This window comes from Temnothorax americanus, unplaced genomic scaffold, assembly GCF_048541705.1.
Source record: "Temnothorax americanus isolate GAGA-0224 unplaced genomic scaffold, ASM4854170v1 Scaffold121, whole genome shotgun sequence".
Lineage (NCBI taxonomy): Eukaryota > Metazoa > Arthropoda > Insecta > Hymenoptera > Formicidae > Temnothorax > Temnothorax americanus.
The window spans coordinates 20,872-46,768 of NW_027509255.1; the positions used below are offsets into that span (position 1 = coordinate 20,872).

The 25,897-nt window shown below is 40.2% G+C and overlaps 3 protein-coding genes and 2 long non-coding RNA genes across 6 annotated transcripts; 1 reads left to right on the forward strand and 4 right to left on the reverse strand.

Moving 5' to 3' along the window:
• The first annotated feature begins 1,892 nt into the window (after positions 1–1,892).
• On the forward strand, positions 1,893–3,199 carry LOC143893557 (uncharacterized). The gene is made up of 3 exons (XR_013255843.1): positions 1,893–2,089; positions 2,644–2,776; positions 2,854–3,199. It is a non-coding gene; the product is annotated as an uncharacterized LOC143893557 (long non-coding RNA).
• Positions 3,200–3,539: 340 nt separating this feature from the next.
• On the reverse strand, positions 3,540–7,139 carry LOC143893556 (uncharacterized). 2 transcript variants are annotated; one of them, XM_077399080.1, is made up of 6 exons: positions 4,900–7,139; positions 4,539–4,686; positions 4,238–4,413; positions 3,919–4,087; positions 3,654–3,851; positions 3,540–3,570 (listed from the first exon to the last, which is right to left on the reverse strand). In XM_077399080.1, exons 1-3 carry the CDS (start codon positions 4,930–4,932, stop codon positions 4,280–4,282), a joined length of 315 nt encoding a protein of 104 aa, XP_077255206.1. In that variant the 5' UTR covers positions 4,933–7,139; the 3' UTR covers positions 3,540–3,570; positions 3,654–3,851; positions 3,919–4,087; positions 4,238–4,279. The 2 variants fall into 2 exon arrangements, with proteins under 2 accessions (XP_077255206.1, XP_077255207.1); XM_077399081.1 differs by having other exon boundaries at positions 4,900–7,137.
• Positions 5,005–6,205, reverse strand: LOC143893561 (uncharacterized). The gene is made up of 2 exons (XM_077399086.1): positions 6,059–6,205; positions 5,005–5,706 (listed from the first exon to the last, which is right to left on the reverse strand). The coding sequence occupies exons 1-2, from the start codon at positions 6,203–6,205 to the stop codon at positions 5,005–5,007; spliced, it is 849 nt and encodes a 282-aa protein (XP_077255212.1).
• Positions 7,140–10,479: 3,340 nt separating the features above from the next.
• LOC143893555 (uncharacterized) lies at positions 10,480–16,561 on the reverse strand. Its single transcript, XR_013255842.1, has 2 exons — positions 13,237–16,561; positions 10,480–13,133 (listed from the first exon to the last, which is right to left on the reverse strand). It is a non-coding gene; the product is annotated as an uncharacterized LOC143893555 (long non-coding RNA).
• Positions 16,562–16,572: 11 nt separating this feature from the next.
• Positions 16,573–18,320, reverse strand: LOC143893562 (E3 ubiquitin-protein ligase rnf146-like). The gene is made up of 2 exons (XM_077399087.1): positions 18,113–18,320; positions 16,573–17,018 (listed from the first exon to the last, which is right to left on the reverse strand). The coding sequence occupies exons 1-2, from the start codon at positions 18,318–18,320 to the stop codon at positions 16,573–16,575; spliced, it is 654 nt and encodes a 217-aa protein (XP_077255213.1).
• Positions 18,321–25,897: the final 7,577 nt, after the last annotated feature.

Here is a 25,897-nt window from a genome sequence, read left to right on the forward strand (position 1 = left end):
TGACTTTTCGACTCAGTTTGGCTCGCTCTGTCTAAATATGAAAAAAGTACCAACAATTGTGGGGCACCCTGTATATGCTCCGAGTAAATACGGATTTTTCATTCCAGAATTGACGGCAGTTTTCATTCATCGTTCTTTCAGCTATCTCGTTCCCACAGGCTCCTCTAGCAGGGAGATAGGGTTTGGAACGCGAAAAGCACCGCAGTTGCGGCGGTGTCCGGATCTTCCCCTTGGACCTTGGAAATTCAGGAGAGGGCCACGTGGAGGTGTCGCGCCGGTTTGTACCCATATCCGCAGCAGGTCTTCAAGGTAAAGAGCCTCTAGTCGATAGACTAATGTAGGTAAGGGAAGTCGGCAAATTGGATTCATAACTTCGGAATAAGGATTGGCTCTGAGGAGCGGGGCGTGTCGGGCTTGGGTCGGGCGTTATTCTTTGACAGATGTGCCGCCCCACCCAGCAAACGAAAAAAGATTGAAAAGAATTCAAACGGGATTGCCAGGAATTCAATTAAGGACTTTCCGAATTCCATTCTGTCAAAAAAAGGGATTGAAATAGTTTCAATATCATGGAATTCCTTATTTTGGAAAGAATTTGTCTTTTTTGAATCCCATCCAATTCCGACACAAAAATATTATACCACTGAATGCCAGGTTAGGGATTAAAAAGTTTCGTGATGAATTCCATTGAATACCATTGATTCCGTTAACGAAATGAATACCACTGAATGCCAGGTTAGGGATTGGAAAGTTTCGTGATGAATTCCATTGAATACCATTGATTCCGTTAACGAAATGAATACCATTGAACGCCAAACTAGGAATTACAAATTTCCGTATTGAATTCCATTAAATTTCGTCTATTCTGACAATAAAATGAATACCATTGAATGCCAGGATAGGGATTAAAAAGTGTCCGTGTTGAACTCTATGGCGGTACGCGCCAATAATAGTACACGCCCGCGCGGTATCTGCATTACCGGCAATTCGCGTCGACGCCGCTAGGCGTCGCATCGCCGGGGCATCTTCTCGAGTTCAAAGTTTCGTCTCGACCGCTATGTAAAGGGACCCCCTACGGTGCCTGACAGATCTTACAAATCTCATTTTCGGGCTAATTGCCCGTCGGCAGTAGTGCGTGTAATGCCCTTAGGCATACACAAAAGCTTACCGATGAACAACGGCGCTTGATCGCCCAACGGAGGCGCGAGACGTTTCCTAAACCATCTAATGCCATGCAATTCCATAACCTTTACGGATTCCATAGGAGTGGGTGGAATTTAAAATTTCTTTTTTGGATTCCATGGGATTGGACCATCTCATTTCGAATCCCATCTAATTTCATCTAATTCCGCCAAAAAAGGGATTCAAAGGTATTAAAAAATTTTAATATCTTTTAATCCTTTTGCGTTTGCTGGGAGCTTTTAGCAACAGTTCTGATAAACGAATTACACAAACAGAAAAGAAGAAATTATCGTAGGAAACGTTATTGGGTAAATCCCAATAATCATAGAACGATACATAGAGTTCCCAAGCTCTAAGCCCACACGGCGCCAGTCGTCCGACTACAAAAATAAACGTTTATCTAAAAGCATTGATCCTTTCCTATTTTCATAAAATTGTGTGTGTGTGTGGTCATTTCAGGAGAAATTTAAAACAATTTCCTAAACCATCTAATGCCATGCAATTCCATAACCTTTACGGATTCCATAAGATTGAATGGAATTAAAAATTTCTTTTTTGGATTCCATGGGATTGGACTATCTCATTTCGAATCCCATTTAATTTCATCTAATTCCGCCAAAAAAGGGATTCAAAGGTATTAAAAAATTTTAATATCTTTTAATCCTTTTTCGTTTGCTGGGCAGTCAAACTCCCCGCCTGGCAATGTCCTCGAATCGGATCACGCGGGAGTATTAAGGTGCGATTTCATTGACGCTAGAAACCAGCGTCAAATGGGGTCACGTGACTTTTGGCGTCAAGAAAATGTAGTGGGGGAAAAAGTTCAGACCGTTCCAACTTTTTCAACGTGCTACGAAATTCAAAGGTTTAACGTGTTTGAAGTTATACAATGGATGACATCAACGAGAATGAAGTTAGTAATATATTAATATTATATGGTAGATATGGAATATTTTGATCATTCTTGTGGATAAATATGCTGCTTTTTAGGGTATTAATAAGTTATGATAACTCTACATTTTAGGTTATAGTTGGATATATCTGCAAATATATGAGTGATTAAAATAACTTTTGTTGAGGGATAGAGCTATGTTTGGATTAGTTGGCTATGTTAAATAATTAATAATAAACAATTAGTCATGTTTGCATATATAAACAATTTCAATGGAATGGGCTAGCAAACAAAGCTCGATTTTAATGCTTAAAATCTTATATTACAAATTCAAAACATTTAAACATTTCGGCTCTAAATGTGGCATTTATCAGTGATAAACAATTATAACCTTGGTCGTTTTAATTTTTCTTAAACGACCAAGGTTATAATTGTTTATCACTGATGAAGACCACATTTAATGCCGAAACGTTTGAATATTTTGAATTTGTAATATAAGATTTTGAGCACTAAGATCGAGCTTTGCTAGCTAGTCCATTTCATTAAAATAATAATTAATAATAATTTTTTTTTAGGAAATTGCAATGGTGCAGACATGCGGGGTTTGCGAAACAATTTGCAACGTCGCCGATGTGGACGGCCACGCATGTCTGGAGGGATTTGGGTGTTATGTCGATGAGGCGACACGCTATTTTTACCCGCTTTTAAGTATATATTTTATCTACTATAAGTACATTTTATTACATTGTAGGTGTATTTCACTAAAATAATAATTTTGTTTGTAGATGATGGAAAAACGTGCCTACGCCGTGCCTACATTGACGGCGTAGAGCAAATAGTTGAGGTCAACCTTGGTGCAACCTTCAACCTTAAAGAAAATTGTGCAAGCAACAATAGTATTGCATAATTTTATTATTAATAATGGAGAACAAATGCAGTTACAAGATAGATATATGCATATTAGTAATGACGAGGATCATTCAACGATTTCCGGAGGGCTTTGCTCATTACCAATTCATCGAGGAAGGGCATCTCAAAGTGGAATCGAAGTTTGAAACACATATACTGCATTCTTTAATGGAAATGGTGCATTACCTTATCAATGGGAAAGAGCTATAGAGAATAATTTTTAACTTTATAAAACTTTATTATTTTAAAAATATATAACTTTATATAATATGTATTAAAAATATACATAACTTTATATATATCGTACTTTTATATATCGTATGTTTAGCATATATTTAAAGCTTATATAATTAATATAACATGAAAAACACAAGTTAGTGAAGTGATAATTAAAGAACTTTCTAAATTAAAAATGTTGGTTAATATTTTTATCTCTAATTGTGCCCTATCCCGTGGTGGCAATGCTCGTAGTCGACTTCCTATTTGGAAGAGAAAACCGTCAACAGCATCAGGCGTCTTTTTCGACTCTTCAATGTTTGATAAGATTACTCTTTTCATTTCAATATCTGAGCTATCATCATGTTGTTTTATTTCTGAAATGTAAAAACAATGTCTTTTTACAAATTAAAAATTGGAATTATATTAAAAAAATACTGGAAAAATAATGAAAATTTACTTCTTTTCTTTGATGACTGCGACTTAAATGAGGAAGAATTATTAGTTGCTGGATCAGATGTGTTGGCCCAACTATCTAACGAGATAGAATCTGATGAACTTTGAGGTAATGGAACCTTTTCAGCAGTACCTACTGGTTATCGATTGTATTGGACATTCATCGATGTCTGCCGGTAGTGCCGGTAAACTAGTGACTGTGCTGTATTATTAAATAAATCAATTTATAATTGTAATAAATTTTCTTTAATTTTACAAAAAATACTTACGGTGATTTTCCTATTATGTCATCTAAAAATTTCATCTGGTTGTACAAAGCAAAAGTCATCTTATCATTTTTTATACTTGCAGAAGATCCACTCGGTATGTATGCGTTTTCTTTTTTCTTCGCTTTAAAATAGCTGTCGCGAAGTTGTTTCCAGCGTTTTTGAACAAATTCTAGATTTTCGTTTTTTTTTTATATTAAAAAAATCAAAATTTGGAATTATATAGTTTTTAAAAGAGAAAAAATATAATACTTATTGCAGTATTAGTTGAAATATTTTATTATATACATTTTATTATATTATGTAACTTGTAAAAACGTACCTCCCATTAAATTTCCAACTTCTTTCCATAATGCCTTCTTTTTTAAACTTGTTCTGTCTTTAAGAGGTATACGGTGGTCATATAATGCAGGTCTAGAGTATACAGCATTAACAAGCGCCTCATTATATTCACTTGTATTAGTTGTTTGAATGCTTGTCGATTGATCTTATTCTCAACTGTAAACATAAAATACGTATGAATATGTATATATATAAATATGAAATCATATATATATGTATATAAACCAGTGTGCATTTATCATAAAATTTAATTGTTATAATTATTATTTTTAGATAATTACTAATAGTTGCAACATTGTTGTCATCAATGTGTAAAAGATGTTTTTCCTCATTATAATGTATCAAACAATTATGTTGTAGCAAGCTAACATCTACAAACCCATAAAGTAGCCCGTCAAGTAGCCACCCACAGTATCCACATTTTATTGGCTGTAAAAAGTAAAAAGAATAATAAACATAAATAATTTGTTATTCATAATGAAATATATTCCTATTTATATTAAACTGAAATAATCAATGCAAACTAGAGAAATGTTTCATCAAATTTTAAATTAACCTCAAAATATTATTAAAAAGCATAATGTAAATACAAGCAATTACAAATATTACAATAATATTAAAAACTGCTAATTAGATACTTACAGGACTTTTATTTCTTTCGTTGTTCATCATCATTTGCAACAAGAACTTCCGAAATCAGTGTCTTTTGTTTTGTCTCTTTTTCAAGCTGTTTATATTCGACGCATATTACGCTACAATAATGGATTCGGTGGAACGGCAGCGTAAATAGCGGAACGTCTGTGATTGGTCAGATTCTCGATACGCGCAATACGCTCCATGGGACTGCACCCTTACTCTTTCGTTTATATGCGCCTCCTGTCCTCCATTCTTTTGGAATGTGTAGCCTAGATAGTAGAATTCCTTTACCTCCTTTATTTCTTCTCCCATCCATTTCCATTCCATTTTCTTCATTTTACCTACTTTCTTCCTAAATCTCATTACCTTTGTTTTCCCTACATTCACTCTCAGCTTTTTTCTGTCGAAATATTTCTCCAGTCTTTTCATCGTCCTCTTTATCTCCTCTTTGTCCTCTGTTATAGCTACTATATCGTTTGCGTATGCTAACGTCCAAAATTTTATTCTCTCTACTATCACGCCTCTATCTTGCCCCTTCATCATTGTTTCCTCTAAATCTGCCAGCAGTAGTATGAAGAGCATAGCGCTCAGCGGGCATCCCTGTCTGACTCCTTTGACCATGCAGAAGCATGATCCCTTTTCTCCTTTCACTCTTACCACGCTTCTTGTCTCTTCGTACAGATTTTCTATCCTAGTTCTCAGCTGTTCACTAATCCCTTCTCTTTTCAGTGCCTCCCAAATTTTTTCTCTGTTCACGGAGTCGAATGCTGCTTTCAGATCAATAAATGCTGCCACCAGCTTCCCTTTTTTTTGCTAACAGCCCTTCCAATGACATAATTCAATGCGTATATATTCTCCATTGTACCCTTTCCTTTCCTGAACCCTGCCTGTGTTTTTGGTAATATTCTTCTTTCTTCCGCCTCCTTCTCCAATCTTTTCGCCAAAATTGCCGCGTATATTTTGTAGCTTGTGTTCATTAATGTCACCCCTCTGTAATCTTGTGCTTCTTATTCTTCTCCTTTCTTTACTATTGGTACTATTATACTTTCTTTCCAGTCTTCTGCTATTTCGCCTGTCCTCCACGCTGTATCACATACCTCCCATATTTTTTCCTTCAATCTCTCTCCTCCATATATCCATACCTCATTTAGCAATCCATCCGTACCTGCTGCTTTTTTTCTTTCATTCCTTTAATTACTTCTTCCACTTCCTCTCTTCTTATTCCTTCCTGCTCCTCTTTGTTACCCATTCTTTCCTCTCCCTTCCTGTCTTTTTCACGCGGTTTTACAGTTACTCCTTCCAATAGCTCCATGAAGTGTTTATTCTATCGCTCCTCCGTTATTTCTTCGCAAACCTCTTTTCTACCCTTCCTTTCTCTGTTTATAAATCTCCATACTTTCTTCTCGCTAGTTGCTTCCTCGCCTTTTTTATAACTCTCTCCCTTTCCATCTTTTTCTTCTCTTTTATTTTTTCCTCATATTTTTTTTCTTTAGATTATACCTCTTTTTATCTACTTCTCCCTTTCTCCATTTAACTAGTTTCTCTCGTGCTTCTCTCCATAGTCTTACACATTCACTATCCCACCATCTGCTGTTTTTTTTTCGATCTCTGGTCTTCTCTTATTTCTTTCCAAACAGCAGCCTCCCAGCAAACGAAAAAAAATTGAAAAGAATTAAAACGGGATTACCAGGAATTCAATTAAGGACTTTCCGAATTCCATTGTGTCCAAAAAAGAGATTGAAATAGTTTCAATATCATGGAATTCTTTATTTTGGAAAGAATTTGTCTTTTTTGAATCCCATCCAATTCCGACACAAAAATATTATACCACTGAATGTCAGGTTAGGGATTGGAAAGTTTCGTCATGAATTCCATTGAATACCATTGATTTCGTTAACGAAATGAATACCATTGAATGCCAAACTAGGAATTAAAAATTTCCGTATTGAATTCCATTGAATTCCGTCTATTCTGACAATAAAATGAATACCATTGAATGCCAGGATAGGGATTGAAAAGTGTCCGTGTTGAACTCCATTGAATTCCGACTATTCCGACAATGAAAAATATACCATTGAATCCCAAATTTGGAAATCAATATGTATATATCAAATTCCATTGAATTTTGACGATATTTACAACAGAACAAATTCCATTTTATTCCAAATTAAGATTGAAAAACGAGTATAATACGTTAAATTCCTAGTTTTATCCCATCGTTATTTGAGTCTATAATATATATTGAATATGTCATTCCTTATCACTTACAAAATTAAAAGTCATTCTTATAAATTAATTGTAATTTTAAAAGTTCCGTATTAGTTTAATTTTAGGTAACTTTGGGATAAACAGACTAATGTAAAACATTAAATTTTTTAAATATTCAACAGTCGGTATTGTTACATTAAAATAAAACGTTTTATTTACAAGAATCATATTAGACAATTTTTATTGCAAATATATATACAATTAAGTTGACAATAAAATAAATTATATTATTTTTTGTTTTTCAGCGTAAGCTCGATGAGGAGAATTGTATTCTAATCTACCTTTCATTTTATTTAAATAAAAATATCTAATTCCAAGTAAATATGTGTATTGTATTAAATAAATTATTTTAAGTCATTACATTTTCTACATTTAAGTAAAGATTTCATAAAATACAGAATATTATTTATTGAACAAAGTAAACTGTTATTTCAAGATGAGAAATTTAACTTTCTTCACTTTAAAAATTACATCTTAGAAAATGTTTTCTAGAATTAAAATGACAATTTTTTTAGTTAAAATTTATATGCTCTTTGACACTTAATATCTTGTTATAAGTAAACATTAAACAAAAAAATAATTTTTTTCTATGTAGTAACATTTTTTTAAGAAAGAGTGTAATATTTAAAATATATACGCCAAGAAAATAAGTATTTAAATCCAATAAAATAATTTCTTGAGCCATGTAATAAATCATTTTCTTGAATAAAGTATGACTTTTATGGGTTATAACGTTTCCTTTTCTTAATGACAAAATTTTACTTTTTTGAAGAAAATTACTTCTTAGGCGGCTCCTACCAAGGGAATATTTTTTTAAACCAAATAAATATGTTTTTAAATTATGTTTTTTATTTAAGTAAATATTTATTTAATTTAAATAAAAATGTACGATATCAGAATCAAAATAACAATTTTTTTAGTTGAAATTTATATGCTCTTTGACACTTAATATCTTGTTATAAGTAAACATTTATTCTTTAACAAGAAAATAATTTTTTTCTATGTAGTAACATTTTTTTAAGAAAAAGTGTAATATAAAATCTATACGCCCAGAAAATAAATATTTAAATCTAATAAAATAATTTCTTAAGAGCCATGTAATAAATCATTTTCTTGAATAAAGTATGACTTTTGTGGGTTATAACGTTTCCTTTTCTTAATGACAAAATTTTACTTTCTTGAAGAAAATTACTTCTTAGATGGCTTCTATCAAGGAAATATTCTTTTAAACCAATTTGGCGGTACGCGCCACCAGTGATACACGCCCTCGCGGAAAATGGGTAGTTCGCATCAACGCCGCTTGGCGTCGCCTCGCCCGCACATTCTCTCGAGTTCAAAATTCCGCACCGACCGGTATATAGGGAGACTCCCTACGGGACCGAATAAGATATTTTTGGATATTTTCAGGCGCTAGTCGCCTAAGGCAAGAGTTCCCAAGCTCTAAGCCCACACGGCGCCAGTCGTCCGACTACAAAAATAAACGTTTATCTAAAAGCATCCTTTCCTATTTTCATAAAATTGTGTGTGTGTGGTCATTTCGGGAGAAATTTAAAACAATTTCCTAAACCATCTAATGCCATGCAATTCCATAACCTTTACGGATTCCATAAAATTGAATGGAATTGAAAATTTCTTTTTTGGATTCCATGGGATTGGACTATCTCATTTCGAATCCCATTTAATTTCATCTAATTCCGCCAAAAAAGGGATTCAAAGGTATTAAAAAATTTTAATATCTAATTTTAATATTTTTTTCGTTTGCTGGGCTGTTTTACTGCGTTCTTTATTCCCTCCAATATTTCTTTTATGTTTGCACCCTCTATTCTTGCCTCTTTCATTCTTTTCTGTTATTTTCCGTTCCTTCTTTTAACCAACTCATTATTCTCTTTACTCTTTTCTCCCCTTCTCTTCTCTCACCAGTTTCTTTCACCTTCAATATTACGGCTGGTGATCAGAATTAATAGCATCTCCAATCTTTATTTCCTCAGTTTTCCCCCAAATTTTATGGTTTCCAATTATATAATCTATTACCGATTCACCTCTCTCTCCTATAAAAGTGAACTTTCCGTCTTTGTCTCCATTTGTTCCGTTCATTATTCCTAATCCTTCTATACACAGAGAGGTTAGATTGACATGTAGACTGTGCGTGTGTCTTGCGCTTGCGTTTTGCGAACTGCGGCCTATGTAGACCGGTCTTAACGGCGCGCTTTATTTCTCACAGCCTCCGCCGTTAGCGTTTTCAATTTTTTAAATTTTGGCAACGTTATTTATAAATTTACAGTTTAATGCTACGCTAGCGATAAATTTAATTGCCTGAGATAGCGTTTTTCTTTGGCAGAACTGGTGCGCACTCAAGTAAGTAAGCTACGAGAGTTCGGGACCACATACCGAGGGCGAGTGGGAGTGAGGGGCGGAAGGGGAAACCGCGAGCGGGGAGGGGAACCGCGGGCGGGGGGGAACCGTGGGCGCGGCGGGGAGGGGGAGACCGCCGGCGGGGGGGGCCGCGGGCGAGGGGGGGAAACCGCGTTTTTCGTGCGCCGCAGGAGGGAGGGGGAGAGGGAAACCGCGTTTTTCGGGCGCCTTGTTTTCCGGCGCTGCGGGGCGAGAGGGTCCGCGTTTTCCGGCGCCGCAGGGCGAGGTGTCCGCGTTTTCCGGCGCCGCGGGGCGACCGCGTTTCGCCGCGCCGCGGAGTCCGCGTGACGTCACACGGCACGCTCCCGCTCGCGTTATCTCTCCCTCGCGCGTTCGCTTCCGGCCCCCGTTTGCGCGCGTCTTTTTGTTCGCGCGGTCTCTTTCCCCCGTTCGCGTTCTCGCTCCCGACTCCCGGCCCCCGTTCGCGTTATCTCTCCCTCGCGCGTGTCTTTTTGCTTGCGTTCTCCCTCCCCCGTATTTGTATGCATACGTTAATAACTTATGTATTTGTTCAAATATGAGGGACGTAGCACAATTTTATTACATTTGAGAATTGTATTTTCTTTGGCTATCGCAAATGTAAATAAAGTTATTAATAAAAGGTTATATGATTTCACAAAATATCTTTATTGCGCAATTTAAGAGTTATATGACATTAAATAATTAAATTATAACATTTCATATAAACATAATAGATTTGAAAATATTAATACACCGAAGATAAAATAAAAATAATGATATAACGAACGATGACATAGTTTACGAAAATAACTTTCTGCATGTATCACGCGGTATTTAATAATGTGTATAAATTATACATTATTACTTATTTATCTAATATACAATGATTTCAGTTTTATAGAAAGCAAAGCATTATTTTACGCATGAACAAGAAATATTGTATTGTATTGTATTGGTTTATTGTCTATCCCCGTAGGGTTTACAAGGCGTTTTTTTTTCTGAGGAACGTACCCAAACCTCTACAAACAGAAAAACAACCCCTTCATCCTGGCCATTTGCGACCTTACATTTTTCTTTTACCCTCCCTCTCCGTTTCTCCCCTCACCCCCTCTTGTCTTCTCTGCTTCCTCGGAGTCTTCGTCGCTCTGCCTCGATCCTTCTTGTCTCGCCTTGCTCCCTTCGTCCTACAGCCCCTTCCTCTTGTCCTCCTTCTCCTTGTCTAAAATCATCAGGAGTTTCTCCTCTATCCCTCTCGTTAGTTCGTCCTCCTCAGCTCGCTCCGCGTTTCTGTTTTCCTCCATTCTTCTTTCTAATCTCCCCTCCCTCTCCCTTCTCTCTCTGTTCCACGCCTCCACCGACCTGTTCTCGTCTTCTCCCAATTTGACTCCTTATCTCCTCATTTCTCCTTCTCAACCCTTATAATAACGTTCCTCCTTCTTAATTCCTCCCCTTCTTTTTCCTTTCCATCCTACCTCCCTCTTACTCTTCTTTCTTCCTATGGCCTTCGTCCTCGTCCGTATCCATACCCTCGCCTCCACCGCTTTATCCTCGTCCATCTTCACCCTTCCCACTTTCTTTCCTTCTTTTTGCCAACCAAAGTCCAGCTCACGCACGCTCGTCACTTCCTCCCCTTCCTCGTTCCACTTCTACGTCGCCTTCTCTCCTTCTCCTTCCATCACCTATCTATCTGTCCGGCCCCTTCAATCGTTCGATCCATCGATCTGTCGAGACGACTCCCTGCTCTGTTCCGCACCTGCCGCGCCACCCTCGCCAAACCCTCTGTCTCGACAGGTCAATCGATCGCCCGATCGATACTCCCTGCTACCAACTCGCTCAGCTCCCTCGTCATGTAACCTGGGCTGCTACCTCCGTTCCTTCAATCCCGCCCTTCTCTCTAACCTCACTTTCTACGTCTCCCTCTTACTCTTTTTTCTTCCTATGGCCCTCGTCCTCGTCCGTATCCATACCCTCGCCTCCACCGCTTTATCCTCGTCCATCTTCACCCTTCCCACTCCCCTTCCTTCCTTTTGCCAACCAAAGTCCAGCTCACGCACGCTCGTCAATTCTTCCCCTTCCTCGTTTCACTTCTACGTCGCCTTCTCTCTTTCTCCTTCCATCACCTATCTATCTGTCCGGCCCCTTCAATCGTTCGATCCATCGATCTGTCGAGACGACTCCCTGCTCTGTTCCGCACCTGCCGCGCCACCCTCGCCAAACCCTCTGTCTCGACAGGTCAATCGATCGCCCGATCGATACTCCCTGCTACCAACTCGCTCAGCTCCCTCGTCATGTAACCTGGGCTGCTACCTCCGTTCCTTCAATCCCGCCCTTCTCTCTAACCTCACTTTCTACGTCTCCCTCTTACTCTTTTTTCTTCCTATGGCCCTCGTCCTCGTCCGTATCCATACCCTCGCCTCCACCGCTTTATCCTCGTCCATCTTCACCCTTCCCACTCCCCTTCCTTCCTTTTGCCAACCAAAGTCCAGCTCACGCACGCTCGTCAATTCCTCCCCTTCCTCGTTTCACTTCTACGTCGCCTTCTCTCCTTCTCCTTCCATCACCTATCTATCTGTCCGGCCCCTTCAATCGTTCGATCCATCGATCTGTCGAGCCGACTCCCTGCTTTGTTCCGCACCTGCCGCGCCACCATCGCCAAACCCTTTGTCTCGACAGGTCAATTGATCGCCCGATCGATACTCCCTGCTACCAACTCGCTCAGCTCCCTCGTCGTGTAACCTGGGCTGCTACCTCCGTTCCTTCAATCCCGCCCTTCTCTCTCTCGCCCCTCTTGTTCCTCCTCTACTTACAGTTCTCAGTCCGCTCCTCCACGGCTTTTCTCCTTCGCATTTCTCTTAAACCTTTTCCGTTCACCTTCTGTATACTTTCCTCCTTTACACTTCTGCCTCCTTTCAAACCTCTGCCAGTGCGTCCAACTTTTCTTGGTTCCCTGCCTCTCCTCTCAGTCGTACCAACTCTTTCCAGCTACTATCCAGCGTTACTGTCTCAACTTTCCTCCTCTTGCTACGCCCTCTAGCCTCTCCGCTTTCCCCACACAACCTCTCGCCCGTTGATGTCCCGCGCCGCCGTATCTACTTTCCTCCTCCTACCGCGTCCGGCCCGCCTCTATCCTCACCGTTCCCCTTGCTAACCTCTCTTCCGTCTGCACACCATTCCGCTCCGCGCTCATCACCACCGGTGCGCCTGCGCGAGCGCCGCGTGATCTCGCGTCAGTAGTGCTGCTGCCCCCGCTCGTCTCCCCCCTCTCGCTCTATCAGCCTCTCTCCTAACCTCCATATCACTCAGCCCTTTTCATCCTCCGTTTCTCTCCTCCTGCTTCGATTTTCCCGTCTCCTTCATTTCCTCATCTTCCTCTATGCCCTCTCCATCCAATCCGCCTCTTCCGGCCTCTCTCTCTCCCTTCTCTCTCCTCTCGCACCACTTTCTCCGCTCCTCTCTCCTTGGGCCGTCCACCACGTCCAAGTTACACGTTACCTTTCCCATGAACAAGAAATAATACAATAATAATTTTGGTTTGTTATGTAGCGCAACTTCAACTAAGGAAGTAAGAAAATAATTATAGTTCATGGCAACTTATTTACCTGAAACACACAAATGCAATAACACGATTAAGATAAAGATAGAATTTTTATTGGAAAAACGATTAGCCTACCAATATTTTTATTGAAAAAGCGATTATCTTACCATATTTCTTCTTCCTCCTCCTCGTAATCCTCACCGAAAAGTTTTCGTAAATAAAAAATGTCGAACTCATTGCATTCCCACAATACGTTCTGCAGTTCGCGATCTATCCGCCTCTCTTCCCGCACCCACCGCCAGTGATCTATATTAATAAATCCTGGGATATGGTAGTCCATACGCAGTTGTAAGATAAACATTAAAAATAATATTTTTTCTTAAAACACGCGCACGCACAATGGGGAAAAAAAAATACTCACGCAATCTCGGGGGATGCGGATCCGCATCCACCAGTCCTCCATCTGCACCTCGATCCTTAAAATGCGCCGAACCCATCGCGGCCACATCCACTAAACTGGAAAAAAAAAAAAAAAACATTTAAAAAGCTCAGTATTACGCTGTTCACTACACTTTTGTCACACTTTCGCACCAGGACGCCCCTCGGGAAAAATACTTCTATAAACTTCATCGTTACGCACTCAACAAAAATTCACGAGGAATCTCGTCGCTAATCGTCCTACTAAAGATGTTCGTTATACTGACCGCGCTCTAGCCCGAGCTCAACTTATAGGGCATCGAAAAATGAAGAGAGAGGGTTTTACGTGATTTATCTGTGACATATTATATTATCAAAAACTAGTTATCATGAAAAATAATCTTCTACTTACCTTTGCATCTTGCAATTGCGGGTGGATACTCTGAACCGCTATCGAATAAAACGAGGAGCGAGAATGCGCGCGATTTATCTGCGGCGTATTATGTTACGCGAAAGTAATCCTCGCGAAAAAAAAGACAGCTATTGAACTGCTATCAAACATCGTTAAAACATCTTTTAAAACAACTATCAAACAACTAAAATCAGCCATGAAACAGCTCTTGAACCGCTATGAAACAGCTATCAAACAGCTATATAACTGCTATTGAACCGCTATGAAACAGCTATCAAACAGATATTGAACAGCTATGAAACAACTAAAACAGCTCTTGAACCGCTATGAAACAACTAAAAACAGCTTTTAAACAGCTATCAAACAACTAAAACAGTTATCTGTATAACAGCGATCTGTATAACTGCGATCTGTATAACTGCTATTGAACCGCTATCAAACTTCTTTTAAACAACTGAAAAAAGCTCTTGAACAGTTAAAACATCTATATTATACTACAAAGTATGTGGGAAAAAGAAATAAAACGTTTATATATACATATATAGTTTATTTCAAAAAATCATAATTTTTCTGGTGTCGCGACCACCAGTTAAATATTTTTAATACATTTTGCAACGCGCAATTCTTAACATGTTTTTCGCATCTTACAGTATTAGTAACATCTAGATTATGTAAAAATTCGATATTTTCATAATCTGCATCCAAAGTCTCAATTTTTAGATTTTTTTCTCGCTTTATTCTCAAGCAGATCCACCAGCCATTCTCGTTTCTGGCATCCCTTGACGTACACAAGAGTCGACGTCTCGTTGCCCTCTCTAAGTACAGCCGATGTAATTAGATGTTTCGCCATGCTGTACGGCATGTTTCCATCCTCCCATCGTAGTCCATGGTGATTTGCAATCAACCAGGAAGCGCATGACTTGTCGGATTTCATGAGGAGACTCCATGGCATAGGACACGTAAAAATGTAATGTGCCAAAACTGTCCCGTTTCTCAGAACCGCCACCTCTTTCACGACAAATTTCATCCCGACGGTAAATCCTTGCAGATCGATAAACGTCGGTACAATCATGTCGAAACGATGGAGCAATCTGTATCTTATCGCGGTACATCAGTGTCTCTTATATTGCAATATCTGCTGATATTGCAATTTACATGATTTTGAGCACTACGTTCGACAACAAACAGTATTCGATTACGCGATCATGCAAGATGAGACAATAGGCGATAGTATTTGCCGGTACATTCTCTTTGCAGTCAAATTCTATTCGCACATCCACAGTGGCGCTCTTGACAGATTCGTTTTGTCGCGAGCAATCAATGACTACAAAAGGTCCTTTTGTCAGGAATGTAACCACGGTGCAAAGCGTATCGAAGCAATCTTATCAGTAATAAGCTTTACGAAAACGCGCACACATATCGAAAAGGACGGCGTATTGATTTTTGCCAAAATCCAGATTTATGTCATCGTACGGATAAAATTCAGAATTTATATCAAGAGACACGGTAGTGTCTCGCGCCAAGTACACGCGGAGCGAGACCGACCGTGACTCTTTTACGCGACGCGACGGGTTGCGAGTACCCGAGATGTTGAGATCTCGATAACGAGTGAACGGATCAAGTTCTAAGTAGGTAAAGTTTTACGTTAAACGTTTCACATTAAGTTAAACGTTTAATGATCGCGCGACGAGTGCGGCACGCGCATTCTTATCGAGAGTTACCGCTCTGTAATTCTAAACCGCTGACGGTGGACAAGGGAACGGTAGACAGAAGGAAAGATAATTTTAGATACAGTGATATGCATTTAGTATACATTTATTTATCATGTAATGCATCGTGTATAATATTATTTGCAGCATACGCCAACAGTTCACACAATCAATAATTGAATTTTTATCATAAAATTCACGCAAGATTCTAACTGCATTACATTTATCGGTGATACAATTTTAGCGTAAAATTGTTATGAATTGTTTAAATTTTTCACTTACGCCATGAACATTTTGGCATAGTTGAAAATACACATTTTCAACGCAATGTTCTAGTTCGAACAGGAAGAGTACGGATGACGGTTTCATGTACAAGCTGGTGCCGCACGACGTCAATTTTACAATATCTGCGTCGCGTATTTTTAACGAGTTCCAAATCTCGAAACGCTAGCGATAATGGTGCAGGCGACTGCACGAGTCGCTGAATACCTGCACGTTTTTCGATGAATGTCACCTACATTGCATGAGGCAGAATTATCCGATTGCCTCGGTTATCGCCAATAAGTATATCCACAGAGGACATAGGTCCAGCGTTGATTCCAACATCCAAAAATTTATATGCGGTCGATGTCAAGGCAAATCTCTTTCCCAAAATACGAGGCGTGTAGCGGGGTTTATCAAAACTGAAAAAATACAATTATGTTTATAAAAGTTTTTTTTGCACAAGTATATACGAAAATTAGCGGTACTTATACTCATTGTGCTGTTTCTCACACGTGACTCGATCACATGCTGAACAATATCGTGTGCAATGTTGAACATGATTGTGCATGCATGTATATACCCGATATCAAGTATTTGTATAATGCTGTATGAAACCAATGAATATAGTTGAGTATGTTGTTAAATATGGGTTTGGAAGTGGATCTTCGATCTTAACGGACAAATAATCCATTTTACAAATGTTATTGTACACCCGAGACACCTTTGCACGGAGCATCTTTTTTGTCACGTTTGATATTACGTTTGTAACGTGGGTTGTATTTTCTATATTGACATTTCTTTTTAAAGTCAATTACGTAAAGCATGCCACAGATCAAAAGTTTGCATTGCGCGTCCCCTAGTTTGTAAATAGTCTCCAGATCATTGCTTGTCCTCGGATCATATTTCCACCAACTATTTCGACTTTCGTAAAACCATTGGTACTCTTCCTTGGGATGTTCCGACTCTTTCTGAGGCTCCTCCACTTCCACCAGCTGAGGTCTCTCGAGAAAATCCGGTGAGATCTCTTGAGGACACATCGGACACCGCTTGCTCTGATTAGCGACACCCTTTACGCACAGATAGCAGTATATATGGCTGCAGGGTAATCGTGCTGGATGGATACAAGGCTGCAGGCATACTGCGCATTCTGGCACAACAGTGGGTCTTATCGCAGTACATCAGTGTCTCTTATATTGTTATATTGTAATATCTGCTTATATTGCAATATCTGCTGATATTGCAATTTACATGAGTTTGCGCACTACATTAGACAGCGGGCAGTATTCGATTACGCGATCATGCAAAATGAGACAATAGGCGGTAGTATTTGCAGGTATACATTTTCTTTACAATCAAATTCTATTCGCACATCCACGGTGGCGCTCTTGACAGATTCGTTTTGTCGCAAGCAATCGGTGACAACAAAAGGTCTTTCCATCAGAAATGTATACAAACTGCAAAGCGTATCGAAGAAATTGTATCCGTAATAAGTTTTACGAAAACGCACATACATATCGAAAAGGACGGCGTATCGATTTTGGCCAAAATCCAGATTCATGTCATCGTTCGGATAAAATTCGGAGTTTAAAAAAAGTTTGACATTAGTCAAATTACAGGCATCGAATACGTTAACATTTTGAGACATGAAATTCTTGCGGCCGGTCTGCAGCGCAAAGATAACATATCGCGGCTTCTCTAGCTGAGTCGCCGTTTTGACGGCCCACGAATGCTTAGTTGTGTTCTGCAAGAGGGGATACTCGTACAGATCTCACGAACAAAAACTGACACTAAGATATCGCCCGCTTTCCAAGGCCCGTAGCATGGATAGCTTATTAACCTTGTTTAACGTAACGTGAGGCATTCGCCACTGTATTTTAAACAATTCGATTTCCGGCTCCGTCGCCGGATCTTCTACAATGCAATTGTTGTCGCTACGCGCACGTGTCAAAATTAATTCGTAACGAGCGTTAACAACGACGCGTTTGTAATCTTTGCAAAAGCCCAGCAACAACTTGAGCGGTATGCAAAAGTTGAAGTATCTTTCCGATATGCTCGATGCAACGTCTCAGCCAGAATTCCGCATGAGTTGAGAATCATTATACGATAGCGATACGTAGTTCTTGATGATACTGGTTATTCCAACGTTTCTGTTGCGATCAATCTCCACACCGTTGAGCTCGTATCGAATTTCATCAAACATGAACGCTGCACAATTATTTACAAGCGTTGCCTGAGACTCACCATTCCTTCTCTTTATTACCAATCGTCCTTCAACGTAGAGAAAGCTTTCACACGGCAACGTGTATAAATCCTGCTGTTGTATGGGTATTCTTATCTCATCGTTGTGTCCAAACGTCGTATTGGCGTACGGATTGTACGTGTGAGTTTTAATCTTGACGACGCTATCGTCAAAGATCGGTTCACCTCCAATGTTTAAAATATTAGCCATTTCGTACGACAAAACCCAATGATTTCAAAAATTCAACGTTCGACGCAGTGAGTTTCTTCTTTGGCGATCGGATTATCTCTCTAATTTTGTTTCTCGTCTGTCGCACCTGTTCCACTTTGTTCAGTAGCGGTTTACCACAGTCGTCGTCTTCGTACATGCAGTCTAACGGTGATCTCTTCTCCGCAAAAATCAATCAATCGGCCGTCCTGATCCACGACGCGAAGCGTCAAATCCGAAATGCTCCGTACGATGATCGGAAGGTAAATGATTTGTGCCGGCGTTTCCGATATCTTATATCCTCGACGCACGCTCGGTGAAAACTCGTGTATCCATCACCACAGTGATTGTGGTCAAAGGAGTTGTGCATCTCTTTGATGGCGAGAAATCATCTCTCGTTAGATGATTTATTACACGACATAATAGCTAACGAACGAGTGTTGGCTCAACGCGCAATGAGAATACGAGCCGGTAAGGACCCTGGAAAACCAAAACCGCAGGGAACATCGGTAAGGAGCGCACCACGGGGTGTCACCACTGCCCGGAGGGGGCGGACGCGGCGCAGCATACGCTGGAGTTCTGCCCGGCATGAGAGGAGTTGCGCCGTGCCCTCCGGGAGGTGGTGGGCATGACCTTTCCTCCTCGGCCATCATCGCAGCCGCGGTGGGGCCGGGGGGCGAGGAAAAGTGGCAAGCATTCGTCTCCTTCTGTGGCAGCGTCATGTCACGGAAGGAGGCGGATGAAAGAATTAGGGAGGGGATACCCCCCCCCCCCCAAAAAAGAGGAAGGAAGCGAATGCGACGAAGACACGCCGTTGATTGTGCGATTTCGCCGCAGACATCGAGACAGAGGTGATCTCTCTTGTTTGAGAAAGAAGAGACGGAGATAATAGGAAGACAACAACGGGGCAGGGGCGGGAGCGGTGTCCTCCGACGGGGGCGTCCCTCCCCGTCCCCCGCGACGGTCGCGGATGAGACGAGTGTCGAAGAAGAAGGAGGGTTTGGGAGAGGGGACTAGGGTCTCCGCAAACGCGAGGGCTTCTCCTCCCTTCTCCGGAGCTCGGTTACCGAGCCGAATGAGGCGGCGTGGGGGGGGAGGCTCGGACAGAGTCCCTACGGGGTCCCTGTCACGGGCGCTCCTTCTACGCCGTGGAGATACGGGCGGCGGTGGGGCTCTGGGGCTTGCCCCGGAGTCCTGGCGCCGCCACCGCCTGCCTTTTACTAGAAGGCGCGGGGAGGGAAGGGGGGCTAAGTGCTCCGGCACTGGTCTCTCCCTTTCCGCCCCAGGGGTGGGCGGGTGGTCGGGGACTCATTACTCGCCCACAGTTACTACGGTGACACCCTGGGAGGGGGGTGGCGAATGGACACGGGGTCGTCCATTCGTCACAAATTAGCTTTAACTCAGGGTTTGCTGAAAGGGCAGGACGCAAAGAGGTCCAAGGTTTTGTTTGTCTTGGGGCCTCCTCAATATAGCGTCAGTAGGGACCCCCGGGGGAGTTTTAGCGGGTGCAACTCCCGCATAACCGCTTTCTTCGCCCCGGAGGAGGGGATATCCAGCGATTTCTCCCCCGTCAACAAAAAAAAGGGAACTTTGTCATCGAAGATAATAAGTACGAGCAAGGAAGGTAAGCAGGGACTATCTACGAGCTCTTCTAAAACGGCCAATCCGGATAAACGTCCTCCGGTGACGAATGACGATGGACAGCCGAAATGTTATAATTGCAAGGCGTTCGGACATATCGCACGTGACTGTCCAGAAGAGCCACGTGAGTTAATATGCAAACAGTGCAAGAAGAAGGGACATACGCAACGTCATTGCCACGATGTTAAGCCGACGAGTAAAGCAAAAGTGAACACAATAAACAAAGCGAATAATAATACAATCGGTAAATATATAAAGTTAGTGAAAATTAACGGACGGTGAAGGCGACGAGAGTTCTAATCGAGCGGTTCGAAGTGATACCTGTGCAGTCCGATCTGAAAAGGTTTGGACCGGCACATTATGTGGTAACATCGCCGGGACTTGTGAGAGCTGAAATAGACGTTGATATCGTGGTAGTACCGGACATACTAGTGCGGGTAGTGCCGGATGACACACAAAGTTACGACGCGATTATTGGACTTTTGTTTACCGAGCAACCGTATGTTGAATAATGAAAAAGCGGTGACGACCTAACCTTGACGAAACGGGAGGACTCATATCTAACCATTATCGAACCAAGTGAGACCGCGAGAACAACGATAGACGCTATTGTACCGACTGACGTCATAGTACCACGGTCTTCGATACAACTTATCGACACAATATCAGATAACAAACATTATGAGTTTGCGGTACTGAATATGGGAGTTTCTCCAAAGACCGTGACCATGGGACAATGTGTCAAACGAGGCGACGTTTCACGTTTGCCGATAATTCCGAGAGTAACAGTGAATTCATCACGCACCAAGATTTGATCATCGGTGAAGATAAACCGGAAGAAGTGATAGAAGAATTGGTCTTCATTATGAACGAGTACCGTGACTGTGTTGCAATCAATTTGTCGGAGTTAGGCTTAGCGACGGACATTGTTATGGACATCAAAGAATTACCAGGTAGTAAACCGGTAGTGTCAAAACCGTACCAAACTAGCAATTCTGAACGAGAGGAAATAAGTCAAACTATTCAAGAGTGGCGCGAAGCGGGGATAGTGCGGGATACAGATTCCCCTTACGCGAGTCCTGTATTATTGGTACGTAAGAAAAGTGGTGAATCACGTCTTGTTGTAGATTTCCGTAAACTCAACCGACAAACCGTGCCTTTTCCTATGCCTAATCCGTATGATCATTTGAAATAAGTTAGAGAGATTGTGATCTTTTTATTATTCTTGATCTAGCGCATGGGTATTTACAAGTTCTGTTGCCGAGGAAGCAATGCCTAAAACTGCGATCATTACGCCAGACGAAACTGTAGAGTGTACGCAAATGATTTTCGGGTTGTTGAATAGTCCTGCGTATTTCACTAAAACGATGGATAGGTCATTAGAATCACTACGCGGACGGGTGATATTATATTATGATATATTTATACCAGGACGCAATTGGCCGGATTTACGTGAAAGATTAGGGTTGACACTAAAAGCGTTGCGAGAGGCAGGATTGGCTATTAAATTAAGTAAATGTAGGTTTCTCCAGAAACGAGTTAGTTATTAGACGGAGAGCTGGCTACATAAAAATGCAAGGGTATAAGGTACATAAAATATTTATAGCTAGAGAGGTTCCATTAGCACTCCCGAACACTGAATGACCAGTCTGCCTGCGCGCTTAGGAAGATTAAGGCGGGGGTGGACGGTCAAAAATGACAAATTTTACAAGGAAAAAAATGATAAAATTCAGGGATAAAAATTATAGGAATGTTAAGTATTTGTTGCTACGAAACGCGGAAAATTGTTGGCAGACGATTTCGTGGAAGAGAAAAGGGCCGGCAGACTGCAACAAAGCGGCGTTAACTTTTGTGAAAAAAAAAGATAAACTTCATGATTAAAAATTATTGGTAATAATTACTAAATTGTGAACGAAACTATGTGCTAAATGGCAGACGAAAAAACTGAAGACAACATCGGGGCAAACTGTGATGAAGAGCGCGGTCTCGATCGCACTGACAATGTTTTAGATGTTACAGGTTTGGACACATTAAGGCAGTCTGTAAAAGCTTGAAAAAATGCGGCAGATACGGGAATGAGGCCCATGATGAGTGCAATCTAGATTATTTCTGTATTAACTGCGAAGGTTCACATAGATCAACCTATAGAGGATGTCCGGTGTTCCAGTGAAAGAGGGATGTAAAAGTTGTGATGGCATATCATAATGTAGCGTTCAACGAGGCTCAGAAAATTCTGAAGGGCAAAAAAAACAAGACTGTAATGTATGCGCAATCAGGAATTGTACACGATATTAAGGATAACTCAAGACTTTTTTAATACAAGAAATTCAGTCGTTAACAGTTGTTAGAGAAACGCACGCTCTTGTTTCAAATATCGTTTTTCTCTTGTCGTTGCTATGCTCTACTCGCATGTTTTAATATGAACTAATATAACACCAGTATAACATAACACTTCCCCCCCTAAGATGGTAATGTACAAGTTGTAATGTTCTTAAAATATAAACGCGTAATATACAATAAGAATTTCGCAATGTAATGAACAGTAAATAGAGAGTACTTTTAAGACAAAAAATAATCGTTTAGATAATTCGGCCTTTTACGTGATCGATCCGATCTACGTATGACCTGTTCAACCTGTTCTTGCGGCTCTTCAGGGGCATTCTCGTAAAAAGAGTGATCTGAAAAGTCAAAGTTCTCATTTTCTTGCTCTTGCATTGGAGCTTCTTCTCGCTCCTGTATTGGAGTCGGTTCTCGTGTAGGTACTCTCTCTATTCTCTCTCTCTCTCTCTCTCTCTCTCTCTCTCTCTCTCTCCTCTCTCTCTCTCTCTCTCTCTCTCTCTCTCTCTCTCTCTCTCTCTCTCTCTCTCTCTCTCTCTCTCTCTCTCTACTCTACTCTATCTCTCTTCTCCTCCAACGGTGGAGGACCAAAATCTAAATAATCTTGTTCGTCTCTAGGTGTAGATTCTCCAATTTTTCTAATCTGATTAATGTGACGTCTCGAAAGTTGTTCATCATCCAAAAGTATTAAGTAATGTAATTTTCCTAACTTTCTCTTAACTTTTCCGAAACGCCACTTCTTTGTACTTAAGTAGTCCCTACAAGCGACTCTTTGTCCTATATCTAAGCTTAGAACTATTTTATCGCTATTAACATTGTAATGTCTTTGTTTAACGGGTTTTAAGAAATCTAAACGTGAACGAATTTGTCGGCTAAAGACTAATTTCGACAGCGATTTTTTAGTAATAACATGTGGAGATCTTCTGTAGTTTAAAAGAAATTTTTGTAAATTTAACTGTATTGATCCCTTATTTGTATTCATATGTAGCAAAGCATTTTTCATTGTTTGTATAAGTCTCTCAGCTTGCCCATTTGTAGCGGGATTGTAAGGTGCTGTAAAGCGTCGTCTACAATGGCAGCAAGAGTATGCAGTAAGACGTAAGCAGTAAGCTATTAACGCATTAACACTCCGCTTTGTGAATTAAATTCGTGTTGTTCAATATTAAACTTATTTGCTTTAAGCAGCAATTTACCTGAAAGAATCGAATTTTTAATCATAAGTAATTCAGAATCATTATCAGTTTCTTTGACTAGATTCGATAAAGTAATTGGTAAATTCTCAATCACGTCTATTTCGAAAGCATCCGCAATATCAAAACCATGATTTGATTTTTCTGATATGGGTAATCTAGATAGACCATCGGCATTACTGTGGGCTTTAGTTTGCCTATATATATTCAATTTTATATCTAAAAACTCTGAGAAAGAAAGCATAATGTTGCATACGTAATGCACTGCAGATTGAGATTGGTAGACTTTTCATAGGATAGAAAATTTGCACTAACGGCCTGTGGTCCGTTATTAAGGTAAATTCATTTGCGTACAAGTATTGATAGAACTTTTTAATACCGAAGATTATAGCATATGCTTCTTTATCGATCTGTGAATACTTCTTTTAAGTATCAGATAAAGTTTGTGACGCGTACAAAATAACTTTTTCGGATCCATCAGGATATCGGTGTGTTAATACCGCTCCTACGTCATATGAACTGGCATCCGTAGCTAAAATAAGCGGCAACCTCGGATCAAAATGCACCAAATAGTTCCCACTTTTAAATTTCTTTTTAGCTAAGTTAAAGCTTTCTCTTGAGCTGGACCCCACAAAAATACAGTATTATTCTTTTACAATAAAGAATTTAAAGGGTGTAAGATTGCGCTTAAATTGCGTATGAACCGACCGTAGTAGTTAATCATTCCCAAAAAAGCACGTAATTCTGTAATATTACTAGATCGTGGCATTTTATCAATAGCTTCTAGTTTTTTAGGTTGCTTATGAATTCCAAATTTATCAATTACGTAACCGCAGTAATGTATGCTGTCTTTAAAGAATTCACTTTTATCCCAATTAATGCGTAAGTTATATTTTGATAATCTATTTAAGACTTCTTTTAATCTGTCGTAATGCTCTTTTTCCGTAGAGCCTGAAACTTTAATATCGTCAAGGAAAACAGTTACACTTTGTATACCGTTTAGAATCTTCTCAATTTCTCTTTGCCAAATATTAGACGCAAAAGCAACTCCGTATAGAAAACGAGTACATTTAAAAAGTCCCATAATTAAGTGTTGCATGGTGCTCGGGATGTACTTAATTGAAGATACGCGTTTTTCAAATCGTTTTTCATCTACTGTAGGCAAGGGATGTTGATCTATTAGTAGATTGGGGTTAAGTGTGACACTAAAGTCACCGCATAAACGCACAGTATTATTACTTTTTAAAACTGGAACTACAGGTGTAGCCCACTCCGAGGTTGCAGCGAATTTCGGGCGCTTGCATTAGTGTACATTAGTGTACACTGAGTGCAAACGTTTCCAGTGCAACGCATTCGATCAATGCCCTCCGTCTCAGTGCACTGCACTCATCATATTCGGTTACATTGCACTATTATAGTACATACTTTATTGCATATTCGATGAGTGTTTCACTGACCTCGCCGTGTAGGCCTGAACGAGTGCAAAGTTTATTGCACGGCCAAATTTGTCAGTGCAGTTTGCTATTACAAGCGAAAAGTTGCGGGACATCAGAAATAATGAATTCTGATGATGAAATGAAGCGATTTGTTTCTAAATGAAATTTTAGAAACTAGTAGTAGTGACGATGAGGAAGAAATAAATATTGTTATAAGAGTTTTAAAAACTGCAATGAAGAAAAGCCAAAAATAAAGAAATATATATAAATATTATAAATGAATATTCAGATAAAGAGGTAAATTATGTAATAATAAATATTTTTGAGATATATATATGTATATATATATATATATATATATGTTAGAGAAATAGAAGGGTTAGTCGAGAGAGAGGTCTCGAAGGTTCGTTCCGAGTTCCCTTTTTCACGTTCTCCCTCTCCTTCGGATGCCATAATTCTTGGTTTAGCGTGAATTAGGTTGGAAATGGAAACGATTCAGAGTGTCTCGCTAGTACACTGGGCCTGACGTGCCACTGCGCCACGCCGTCCGCTTCTGAACCGAGGAGAAGTCTCTCACGTGTCCCACCATCTTAAGCGCGCCATCTGCCATCTCAACTCGCGTACTACTGAGCGCCTACACGGCCATACTGACGAGCGGCGCGTCCCTGCGTCGACTTTACATGTCACTAAAATGGCCAACAAAATTCATACAAATTGCACACACGTATTAGAATTTTGCAATAAAAATGATTAGAAAACACATGTTTTATTATTTTATCTCTTATGACCTCAGGGCCTCAACGCCCATATTGGCCAACACACACTTCTTTTAGTCTCAGGGCATCAATGCCCATATTGTTTAATACACGCTCATTTTGATCTCAGGGCCTCGACACCCTTATCGACCAGCGCACGTTTCTTTTGACCTCAAGGCCTCAGCGCCCATGTCGGTCAGCGCGCGCTCACGCATCCAATG